The 12941-nt window shown below is 40.7% G+C and overlaps 1 protein-coding gene across 1 annotated transcript in view; it reads left to right on the top strand.

The window, feature by feature from the left end:
- HYDIN (HYDIN axonemal central pair apparatus protein) overlaps positions 1 to 12941 on the top strand; it is a 595027-nt gene that overhangs the window by 163493 nt on the left and 418593 nt on the right. The window contains 1 exon segment of the mRNA XM_053719498.1: positions 10069 to 10221. Coding sequence (XP_053575473.1) covers positions 10069 to 10221 — 153 coding nt within the window.

Below are 12941 nucleotides of genomic sequence, written 5' to 3'. Positions count from 1 at the left end.
CGATGGTGGCAGCGGAAAGTGCCCTTACAGCTCAACCATGATGACACATTTTGGCCTTGTGTTTTCAATCTAGTAGGTGCTATTAGGTTGCCTATGGTTTTATTCTTCTTATAGGATACTCTCAAGCCTCTCTCTACTACCTCCTTCAATCTATCATCAGCAGACAGCATGCAGAAGTTTCTCTTGATGATTTGACAAATATCATCATATTGTTTAGAGTATTCTGTTAGGAAAATGATCTTGTCATCTATCCTTTGTTGCGGACTCAGTCTTTCCCTCGAAGCCCTAGATGGTCCAAGGAGTTTGTCCCTAGGTATACTCTCTACAATTTTCCTAGCCTTGGAGATGACCGAATCCCTATAGCCTCTCTCCCTAAGCCTTCTCTCTAGGTCATCCGCCTGTTTATTGTAAACTGCTGCATCGCTGCAGTTTCTCTTCAGGCGGATGAACTGTCCCTTTGCAACCCCCTTGAATACTCCTTGCGGGTGACAACTTTTTGCATGTAAAAGGGAATTTCCCGAGATTGGCTTCCGATAGGTTTCTGAGGCTATTGTCTGTCCTGGCTCACCTACCAATGTTACATCTAGAAAGTTGATACTCCTACTTTGTACTTCATGGGTAAAGTGGATTCCCATGGCGTCATCATCAAGGCTGTCCAGAAAGATCTGTAGGTCAGACCTATTGCCCCTCCATATGAACAAGAGGTCATCTATAAAACGGCCATACCAAATAATACATCCTTTGTGGGGATTGCCATCTCCAAAGACGTGGGACAGCTCCCACCAACCCATGAATAGGTTGGCATATGAGGGGGCAAACTTTGCCCCCATCGCTGTCCCACGCCTTTGGAGAAAGAAATCCCCTCCAAATTCAAAATAATTGTGGCTCAATAAAAAATGTGTTACCTCTACTACATAGTCCACAAAGGCAGAGTCTGACCCCCAGTATCTTTCCATAAAGAAGCGAATGGCCTCCAATCCCCTCTCATGTGGAATGGAGGTATAGAGTGACCTTACGTCAGCTGTTACCCATAAGAAATCTTCAGCCCACTTCACACGTGAGAGGAGATTGAGGACATGCTTAGTGTCTGAAAGGAAGCTCCAGAGTGAGCTCACCATTGGTTGTAGCACCTGATCAAGCCACTCTGACAGGTGCTCCAGGAGGGAGCCAATTCCACTTACAATTGGCCTCCCCTGCACATTCTGGACAGACTTGTGTACTTTGGGCAAGTGATTGAAGGTAGGTATTGCTGGGTTGGACACCAACAGGTAATCCCTTGTATTGTCATCAATAATGCCCATCTCTACTCCATTATCGACAAGGGAGGCCAACTGCCGCCGATAGAGCCTTGTAGGGTCACCTGCCAGAGTGGCATAATCATCCTGATTCCACAAGAGGCCAAAAACGGAACATTTCTGTTAACCACAAGAAAGCGCTGGATAGCTTGGCTAACAATGCTAATATTGTGGTGAGGGCCGCGGATAAGGGGGGTACTATAGTAGTACTTGGTATAGAGGAGTTTAAGGATGAGGCTTATAGACAACTGAGGAATCAGGATGATTATGCCACTCTGGCAGGTGACCCTACAAGGCTCTATCGGCGGCAGTTGGCCTCCCTTGTCGATAATGGAGTAGAGATGGGCATTATTGATGACAATACAAGGGATTACCTGTTGGTGTCCAACCCAGCAATACCTACCTTCAATCACTTGCCCAAAGTACACAAGTCTGTCCAGAATGTGCAGGGGAGGCCAATTGTAAGTGGAATTGGCTCCCTCCTGGAGCACCTGTCAGAGTGGCTTGATCAGGTGCTACAACCAATGGTGAGCTCACTCTGGAGCTTCCTTTCAGACACTAAGCATGTCCTCAATCTCCTCTCACGTGTGAAGTGGGCTGAAGATTTCTTATGGGTAACAGCTGACGTAAGGTCACTCTATACCTCCATTCCACATGAGAGGGGATTGGAGGCCATTCGCTTCTTTATGGAAAGATACTGGGGGTCAAACTCTGCCTTTGTGGACTATGTAGTAGAGGTAACACATTTTTTATTGAGCCACAATTATTTTGAATTTGGAGGGGATTTCTTTCTCCAAAGGCGTGGGACAGCGATGGGGGCAAAGTTTGCCCCCTCATATGCCAACCTATTCATGGGTTGGTGGGAGCTGTCCCACGTCTTTGGAGATGGCAATCCCCACAAAGGATGTATTATTTGGTATGGCCGTTTTATAGATGACCTCTTGTTCATATGGAGGGGCAATAGGTCTGACCTACAGATCTTTCTGGACAGCCTTGATGATGACGCCATGGGAATCCACTTTACCCATGAAGTACAAAGTAGGAGTATCAACTTTCTAGATGTAACATTGGTAGGTGAGCCAGGACAGACAATAGCCTCAGAAACCTATCGGAAGCCAATCTCGGGAAATTCCCTTTTACATGCAAAAAGTTGTCACCCGCAAGGAGTATTCAAGGGGGTTGCAAAGGGACAGTTCATCCGCCTGAAGAGAAACTGCAGCAATGCAGCAGTTTACAATAAACAGGCGGATGACCTAGAGAGAAGGCTTAGGGAGAGAGGCTATAGGGATTCGGTCATCTCCAAGGCTAGGAAAATTGTAGAGAGTATACCTAGGGACAAACTCCTTGGACCATCTAGGGCTTCGAGGGAAAGACTGAGTCCGCAACAAAGGATAGATGACAAGATCATTTTCCTAACAGAATACTCTAAACAATATGATGATATTTGTCAAATCATCAAGAGAAACTTCTGCATGCTGTCTGCTGATGATAGATTGAAGGAGGTAGTAGAGAGAGGCTTGAGAGTATCCTATAAGAAGAATAAAACCATAGGCAACCTAATAGCACCTACTAGATTGAAAACACAAGGCCAAAATGTGTCATCATGGTTGAGCTGTAAGGGCACTTTCCGCTGCCACCATCGAACTTGCGTGGCATGCGAGAAAGTGACAACAGGAAATCAGTTCAATTCACTAACAACTGGCCAAGCTTTTGAAATAGACACATGTCTAAATTGTAGATCCACCTATGTGATATATCTCATTAGCTGTAGGAATTGTTCACTTCAATATGTGGGTCTCACGACCAGGGAAGTCAGGGTCCGAATAAAAGAACACTTAGCAGATATTAGGGCGGGAGTATTATCCACCCCTCTGGTACAACATTTTGTAGGTATACATGCTAAAGATACCTCTAACTTCTCTTGGACCGTCATAGAAAAGGTCCCCCCACTGAAGAGGGGACAAGATAGGGACCGAAGGCTGGGGGAGAGAGAAGTATTTTGGATTTTCAAACTCAGGACAAGAGTTCCTGAAGGTCTCAATTCTGAATATGACCTAATAAACTTTTGGTGAGAATTTATTCTCCCCTGTTGTTACTTATTTCTCTCCCAGCCCGAGGTCCTGCTCACCTCTCTATGCCTCTTCATCTAAAACCGAGTAAGCAACATCTCGGGTTAGCTTTACGTAAGTGGAACTATAGCTTACTGCCCACGTATTCTCACCATCCTCTTGGCCCCTGTTCCCGGTAAACCTCCATTAGCAAGGTTATCTAGACAACAATTGCTATTGATGCAATACCATTATTTTGCTAGTGGATACTTGTTCACACTGGAATAACCTAAATTTTACCTTCCCTTCCAGGAACATTATCTAGGACTAATTGGTGTTGTTTACCGTCTGTGCATCCAAATATTTAGAATTTAGAATTCAAATGATAATCTGTATAATGTCTTGAATAACTATTCTCATATAATTTTCTGTATTATGTTTCAGAGTGTATGGAAGCAGAAGTTCCACTTTAAATCAAAGAGAAAAAATGATGAACTGCATATTACCCATGAAACACATGACATAGTTAGATTACAAACCCTCATCTGTATTTTCCTGCATTAGGTCACCCTTACCCAGATAGTTGAAATAACTTGGATAAATTGGTGCCCCTTTATTTAATTTATGCAGTAATGATAAGTTTGTTAGTTTGTTTGTTCTTCAGATTATCACATAATACTTTAGGAGTTTCAATGTTAACACTGGTAGTGATTTTCTGTGTATCTACAGAACTTCGTAATTGGTTTGTTGTTTACACCTAGCAACAAGGGGGTGGGTCCCTAGTAACCAATAGGAAGCAGCCTACTAGTCTTTTTAAAGAGCACACACATTTACTTTTAACCAGGTAATGAGTAAGGCATTCTGCTGAAACGCGTATACCTGTCTTTTTTGTAGTCTGCTTTCTAACAGTAGATTCTGTTTGTCATGTATTAGCCCCGGGGAGCATGTTTTTCTCCCCTCACACTGTTTGTTTTCTGTTTCACTCATTTGCGTTGTAACATTGCAAGCCGTTTCAAATAAACCTTTTTGTTGCAACTCATTCTCACCTGTGCTCCTCAATCACTTTCACATTGTGTCTTCTCATACCTTGTAACTGTCAACATGCCGGACAGCAGAGCAGGTAAGTGCTTTTTCTTCCAGTTGAGGAGACCATGCACTTAAACAAATTAAAAGACACTGCTTTTTTATTGGGACATATATAATCCTGTTGTATGGGTTCAACTGGGGCATAAAGCAGGCACTGTAGCATGTGTGAGACTAGCATTTAAACTCTTTTAAAAAGAAAGAGTAAAATGTTTTTATTAGGCTTTATTATCTGACACATATTTACTTGATAAAACAATTCAAGTTTAAACTGAAAGTAAGGCTGAATTTTCTATTTCAGTAGCTTATTAATTTCCCCTTTGCTTTAAAATAAAATGATGCAACATTTTAGACTGTCCGGTGTGAAAACCCGGATATTTCTGGTACTCGGTGTACCAGGAAGCTATTTTTAGTTCATCTCTGTGTCGCAACAGTAATTTGATCTCGGCAGTTGCAGTTGTATTTTTTCCTTAGCTTATTTTAATTGAATATTAAAATATTTGAAACTTATCTGTACAAGTTTATCTACTGTTTCACAACATGTCTGATATGGAGCAAGAGCCTGCTCTCATGAATTCATTCTTATTATGTTTGGAGGCACACATTGCAGCTCCTATGCAATTTTGTTCTTCAATGTGTCAAGTAAACCTTGCAAAATAAAGGTAAATTTTTTTTAGCCTAATATCTCTCGGGGTGATGCTGTTAAAATAATACCTCAGCTTTCTCCTGCTACGTCCCAAGCCTCAATGGCGTCAAATGCAGTGCCCTGCGGTTCCTCTATAACTCCTAGTGGAGTTTATTTAAAAGCAGAAATTGCTGCCCAGGTATCTTCAGCAGTATCTGCGGCATTAGCTGCCATTCCCAGATTACAGGGAAAACGCAAGAGGAAATCTAGAAATTCAGAAAGTAAGGTGCCTGTCCTCAGTTCTGCTTCCCAAGTTGCCCTTTCTCATAAGTCTGAGGAGGAAGATACAACGGGAGGTTTTAACTACTTTAGATGACTTAGATGAAATCTAGTAAACTTAATATTTTCTTTGATGAACCTTCCATTTTTCCTGTGCCGGACCGTGCTAGGGAGATTATCTCACAGGAATTGGAGAATCTTTTTCCCCATCTTCCATTTTTAAGAAAATCTTTCCTGTCGAGGACTCCATTAAAGAGCCTTGGTATACTGTACCCAAAGTTGAAGGGGCCATTTCCACTCTGGCTAAGATACCCACTATTTCTATTGAGGATAGCTGTTCTTTTAAGGATCCGATGGACAAGAAGCTGGAGGCTTATTTGAAAAAGATTTATGTTCATCAAGGTCTCCAATGGCAACCTGCAGTGTGTATTGCCACCGTGACTAGTGCGGCATCTTATTGGTTTGACGCCTTATCTGATTCTCTTCAAGTATAGACTTCCTTGGATGAAATTCACGATAGGATTAAAGCTCTTAAATTGGCCAATTCCTTCATTGCAGATGCCATTTTACAGGTTGTTAGACGAGCAGCTAAAACTTCTATTTTTGCTGTCCTAGCCCGCAGGGTGTTATGGTTGAAATCCTGCTCTGCGGATGTTTCCTCTAAAGTCAAGCTTCTGGCGATTCCTTACAAGGGCAAAACCTTGTTTGGACCCGGTTTGGCAGAAATTATCTCTGATATTACAGGTGGAAAAGGGTCTTTTCTACCTCAAGATAAGAAGAATAGGCTTAAAGGACGTCAGAGTAAAGTCTTCCCCTTCTTTTTCCAAGCAGGAACAATCCAAGTATTTTTGGAAGTCCATTAAGTCTTGGAACAAGGGGAAACAATTAAAGGGTTTGCCCCCGATCCGGGATTGGATCAGGTAGGGGGGGCAGACTTTCTCAGTTCTCTCAAGCCTGGATAAGAGATGTCCCAGATCCCTGGACTATGGACATAGTATCCCAGGGTTACAAATTGGAATTCAAGACGTTTCCTCCCAGAGGCAGATTCCTTCTCTCAAGATTATCTGCAGACCAGATAAAGAGAGAGGCGTTCCTGAAATGTATACAACATCTTTCCTCCCTGGGAGTGATAGTTATAGTTCCAATGCAGGGACAGGGTCTCGGGTTCTACTCCAACCTATTTGTGGTTCCCAAAAAAGAGGGAACTTTCCGTCCCATTCTAGACTTGAAGTGTCTAAACAAGTTTCTCAAAGTTCCATTTTTCAAGAAGAAGACTATACACTCCATTCTTCCTTTAGTACAAGAGGGTCAGTTCATGACAACCATAGACCTAAAGGATGCGTATCTTCATGTTCCTATTCACAGGGACCATCACAGATTCCTTAGATTTGCCTTCCTGGACAAACATTTCCAGTTTGTGGCCCTTCCATTTGATCTAGCCACGGGTCCCAGAATTTTTTCAAAGGTTCTGGGGGCTTTTTTGGCAGTGATTCGTTCTCGTGGAATTGCTGTGGTACCCTACCTGGACGACATTGGTTCATGTGCCATCTTTTCAACAAGCAAAATCTCACACAGAGATATTGTTGTCTTTTCTTCATTCCCACGGATGGAATGTAAATCTGGAAAAAAGCTCCCTTTCCCCTGCTACAAGAGTAGTGTTCTTAGAGACCATGATAGATTCTCTATTGATGAAGATTTTTCTGACAAAGGTCAGGAAAAACAAAATCATTTACTCTTGCCTCTCTCTTCAGGCTACTGCTCATCCTTCAGTGGCTTAATATATGGAGGTAATTGGTCTGATGGTGGCTTCCATGGACATCATTCCTTTTGCTCGATTCCATTTGAGAGCTCTCCAGTTGTGCATGCTCAGACAATGGAATGGTGACCATGCGGATCTATCTCAGAGAATAGAGTTAGATCATTTGTTAAGGGATTCTCTCCCATGGTGGATTTCTCAGGAACATCTGTCTCAGGGCACATGCTTTCGGAGACCTTTCTCTGTGACCATGGACACCGGCCTGCTGGGCTGGGGAGCAGTCTGGAACTCGAAAAAAGCTCAGGGCCTTTGGACTCAGGAGGAGTCTGCTCTTCCCATCAACATCTTAAAGTTGAGGTGATTTACAATGCTCTATTGGCTTGGCCTCAGTTGTCCTCAGCCCAGTTTATCAGGTTCCTGTCAGACAACATAACCTCTGTGGCTTACATCAATCACCAGGGAGAATGTTACTCGGGCAACTGTCTATTTGCCATCCACATTCCAGGAGTAGACAACTGGGAAGCAGATTTTCTGAGCAGAAAGACTTTTCGTTCCATCAGAACGCCAAGCTTCCAAGGTACGGTTCAAGGTCAAGAGATCCGCAGGCCGTTCTGATAGATGCTCTGGCGGTTCCTTGGGTTTTCAGGTTGACATACTTGTTTCCTCCATTTGCTCTCCTTCCACGAGTCATTGCTCGTATCAAACAGGAGAGGGCGTCAGTGATTCTAATAGCCCCTGCGTGGCCTCGCAGACTCTCCCACCTTGGAGACTACCTCTGAGGAAGGACCTCCTAATTCAGGGTCCCTTCCTTCATCCAAATCTCGTTTCTCTGAAGCTGAATGCATGGAGATTGAACGCTTAATACTGTCTAAGCGTGGTTTTTCTGAGTCGGTCATTGAGACCATGATTCAGGCTCGCAAACCTGTTACTAGAAAGATTTACCATAAGATATGGTGTAAATATCTTTATTGGTGTGAATCCAAGGGATACTCTTGGAGTAGAATTAGATTTCCTATAATTTTATCTTTTCTTTAGGAAGGCCTGGAGAAGGGATTGTCAGTCAGTACCCTGAAGGGTCATATTTCTGCTTTATCAGTTTTACTACATAAATGTTTAGCGGATGTGCCAGATGTGCAATCTTTTTGTCAGGCCTTGGTCAAAATCAGGCCTGTCTTTAAGTCTGTTGCTCCTCCTTGGAGCCTTAACCTTGTTCTTAAAGTTTTACAGCTGGCTCCGTTTGAGCCGTTGCATTCCATAGACATTAAGTTGTTATCTTGGAAGGTTTTGTTTCTTGTTGCTGTCTCTTCTGCTCGAAGAGTCTCGGAACTCTCAGCTCTGCAGTGTGATTATCTTATTTTTCATGCTTCGTACTGTTAGGTTTCCTTCTTAAGGTTGTTTCCAATAGAAATATCAATTAGGAAATAGTTTTTCTCTTTCTGTGTCCTAATCCTTCTTCTTCCAAAGAACATTTGTTACACAATTTGGATGTTGTACATGCTCATAAATTCAACTTACAGACGACTAAGGCTTTTTGACAGTCCTCTGCCCTCTTTGTCTGTTTCTCTGCAAAACGTAAAGGTCAGAAAGCTACTGCTACTACTCTTTCTTTTTGGTTACAAAGTATAATTCGTTTGGCTTATGAGACTGCTGGACAGCAGCCTCCTGAGAGAATTACGGCTCATTCCACAAGAGCTTTTTCCTCTTCTTGGGCTTTCAAAAGTGAAGCTTCTGTGGAACAAATTTGCAAAGCTGCAACTTGGTCTTCTCTATATACTTTTTCAAAATTTTCCAAATTTGATACTTTTGCTTAGGCTGTGGCTTCTTTTGGGAGAAAGGTTCTTCAAGCGGTGGTGCCTTCTGTTTAGGACTGCCTGTCTTGTCCCTCCCTATTTATCCTTGTCCTCTAGGTTGGGTATTGATTCCCAACAGTAGTTACTCAAGCCGTGAAAAACAAAATTTATGCTTACCTGATAAATTGATTTATTTCCGGATATGGTGAGTCCACGGCCCCACCCTTTATTTTAAGACAGTTGTTCTTTTGACTATAACCTCAGGCACCTCTACACCTTGTGTTACTCCTTTTTTTCCATTTCCCTTCTGTCGAATGACAGGGGGGTTGTGGATAAGGGAGTGATACTTAGCAGTTTAACTGTGGTGCTCTTTGCCTCCTCCTGGCCAGAAGTGATATTCCCAACAGTAATTACTCAAGCTGTGACTCACCATATCCAGAAACAGGGCCAGATTGGGCCGCCGGGATACCGGGAAAAATCCCGGTGGACCGCCTGCCGGCAGAGGCTGCTCAGCGCAGCAAGCCGCATTCAGTAGTCACAGTCAGTAGTCACAGTCAGTGCTCAGCTGACAGCTTGACTGCATAGATAGGCCCGCCCAGGGGAGCTCTTAGCCCAGGATGAGAGATGGGGCTGGAGAAGTCTCCTCCTCCACTGATATCAGTCAGGCAGTGACGTCAGTACGCAACTTCACCGTCACCTGACCCCCGTGTTGCCTCTCATACTGGAGCAACAGCACCAGCCTTCTCACATGCGGCGTGGGCACAGGTGTAGAGTGACACTGAATCTGCAAACTGAGCCAGACAGTTATATATATATATATATATATATATATATATATATATATATATATATATATATATATATATATGAGTTGTAGGGAAAACCAGCTAGAGCATAGTTGGCTGACTTGGAGGGGCGTGGCTTGGTTAGAAGGGTGGGGCTAGGTTGAAGGGGTGGGGCTGGGGCGGTCTATACAAATTTACAGGGCCGGTCTAATTTCCCAGTCCGGCCCTGTCCAAAAAGAAATTTTTTTATCAGGTAAGCATAAATTTTGTTTTTACATACATGTGTAAAATGTAGCTAAATTGAAGTGACAGCAGTAATTATTTTTTATCATTTTATTTAATAAAAAAATCCTTTTCTCTGACCATCCTTATTGAACTTTGACACTCTTATATCTTGTGTTGGACAGGAACTGTCACTGTTTTGCATCGGAGAAGGACCTGTAGTTCATGTCTGTCCTAGTGAGATGGACTTTGGAGACATCAAGGTTCTAACGGACATTTCAAAGACTCTAGAACTGCGGAATCAGTCATTGATCCCTGCTCGCTTCCAAGCTAGCATTGTAAGTACCTCTTAATAGGTTACATAACTTGCCTTTATTTATTTGTATTATAACAATCCAAGAGGACATACATTATGGATGTTTGTAATAACTGTGCAAGACAGGCTATTCTTTATTTAGTATCTGATTAGATTTCTTGGTATGAACATAACAAAGAAGCCAAGAGGCTCTTACTCAAAAGAAAAAACAAAGATAATTTAAAAGAACAGTCTAGTAAAAATTAAACTTTCATGATTCAGATAGGGCATGCATTTTTAAACAACTTTCCAATTCACATTTATCATCAAATTTGCTTTGTTCTCTTGGTATTCTTAGTTGAAAGCTAAACCTAGGTTGGCTCATATGCTAATTTCTAAGCCCTTCAAGGCTGCCTCTTATCTGCATTTGATTGTTTTTTTCAGCTAGAGGGTGTAAAATAACATTGTTCTCAAGTTTGTGGGGTTACTTATGAGAGGGCAATGATTGGCTAAAATGCAAGTCTGTCAAAAGATTTGAAATAAGGGGGCAGTCTGCAGAAACTTAGATACAAAAGTAATAACAGAGGTATAAAGTATATTATATAACCGAGTTGGTTTTGCACAACTGGAAAATGGGTAATAAAGGGATTATCTACTTATGAGAGGGCACTGATTGGCTAAAATGCAAGTCTGTCAAAAGAACTGAAATAAGGGGGCAATCTGCAGGGACTTAGATACAAGGTAATCACAGAGGTAAAAAGTTTATTAATATAACCGTGTGGTTATGCAAAACTGGAAAATGGGTAATAAAGGGATTATCCATTTTTTAAAACAATAACAATTCTGGATACACTGTCCCTTTAACACTGTCTTTTTTTTCTTGTGGTAGAGTGAATCAAAGCTCTGCTCAAACCTAGAAGGGTCAATCCAGTCCCCAATTACTCTTCAATCTGCTTGTGGTGTAAAGAACTTTCTATTATGCTGCAGGGCAGGCTCGGGCAATATTGTTACCAGGCTCGGGCAGTGCTTTCCATATGAAATTTTTATCTAGAGAAGCGTATTCAAGGGTTAAGCCTTAAAGGGATAGTAGACAACAATAAAAAAAATCTTTATTAAAGTGTCCTTTCAAAGCTATTAATACATGCTTGCAATGTTTTTCACTGATAGCTGTATTTCGGCACCCTACTGAGTGACTGTTTACATATTTCCCTGGCCTCCATTGGCTTGCAGCTGTTTTTAAATTTGATAAAGGTGGATGAGACAACCAATCAGAAGACAAATCACCAATACCAAAGACGTTGGTGCGGAGCATGTCCTGTGGCTCAAAAGTCTTTTAAATATTGTATTTTATTAAGATCGTATGTTTAGGAACACTTAAGCTGCATCCAGAATTGTTTCTGAGGTCCTAGGCTCTTCCTTCCAACATAAATGTTTACTATTTGTATGGCTTATGCCACAACCATTATACCATTAACATTTAATTAGAATATCTTGCTAATTTAATTAAGTACATTTTGTCAGTTGATTAATGTATAACATGTTTATGAAAAATGTTAATGTTTTCATGAACCTTTAAAACTCAAATACATTTAGGGCTAGATTACAAGTGGAGTGCAAATGTTTTTGCGAGCGGTTTTGCGATCGTTTGTGCTCCTTTTTAATTGAGCTGATATTACAAGTTGAGCGAAATCGCGATTTACGCTAGAATCATTACCTCAATTTCAGAGCTGTGGTTAACTGTTTTCCAAAACTAAAAAGTTCACAAAACACATCCAAAATACATTACAGAGTACGCTTACACTTATAATATAATAATGTCTAATAAAAATTATGTTTTATAAAATATTGCTCACAAACATTATAAGGGCTCAAAGATAGTAGATCTCGGGTGATAGAAACAAAAAGCCTGCATGTCTAAAGATGCATAGACATACAGTATGTATGTGTATATAACGTATATGTCATATATATTTATGTATTTACATGTGTATATATGTATTTACAGACATATATACACATATAAACACATTAATATATATGTATACATATATGAACATATATATAAGTGCATTGGAGCCTTTTCACGTTAAGTAGGTGAAACATGTAAAACTTATTTATGCATTATTCATATTTAATAAAAAAAAATTAACTACGTATTTACTGTGAATATTTCACATTCCAATGTTCTTTACATAGTAGAATATGTTTTAAGTATTTTTAAATAGATCTCTCTCTCTCGCTCTATAGCTATATATATATATATATATATATATATATATATATATATATACTGTACATATACTGTATATATATATATATATCTATTATATCTATACCTATATATAATAATCTATATAGGTATACATATATATTTGTTTAAAAAACCATCAGATATATGTAGAAATATTTATTTATGAACAAATAGAACACATGCAGTTATGTTAAGAACATTGTAATATGAAATATTCCTATTTTCATGTCGGGTTAGCGTAATTAAGAATATGTTATGTGGGTGGGGTGTTTTCTTTCCCACTTTTTTTTCTCCATTGAATTCTATGGGGGAATACGTGAATGGGCATGCAATATTCTAAGTTCCGATTTTTATGCTAGTTGGGCTACCGCTAGAGGAAAACCATTTTTTTTTTCCAACTTGTAATACCAGTGCAACTCGACTAGCGCAAAAATCTTAATTCTCCACTTGTAATTTAGCCCTTAATGGGACACTGAACCCAATTTTTTTCTTTCGGGATTCAGATAGAGTAT

Source organism: Bombina bombina, chromosome 1 (assembly GCF_027579735.1).
Source record: "Bombina bombina isolate aBomBom1 chromosome 1, aBomBom1.pri, whole genome shotgun sequence".
NCBI classification, from domain to species: domain Eukaryota; kingdom Metazoa; phylum Chordata; class Amphibia; order Anura; family Bombinatoridae; genus Bombina; species Bombina bombina.
This window is presented reverse-complemented; position numbering and strand designations above follow the sequence as displayed.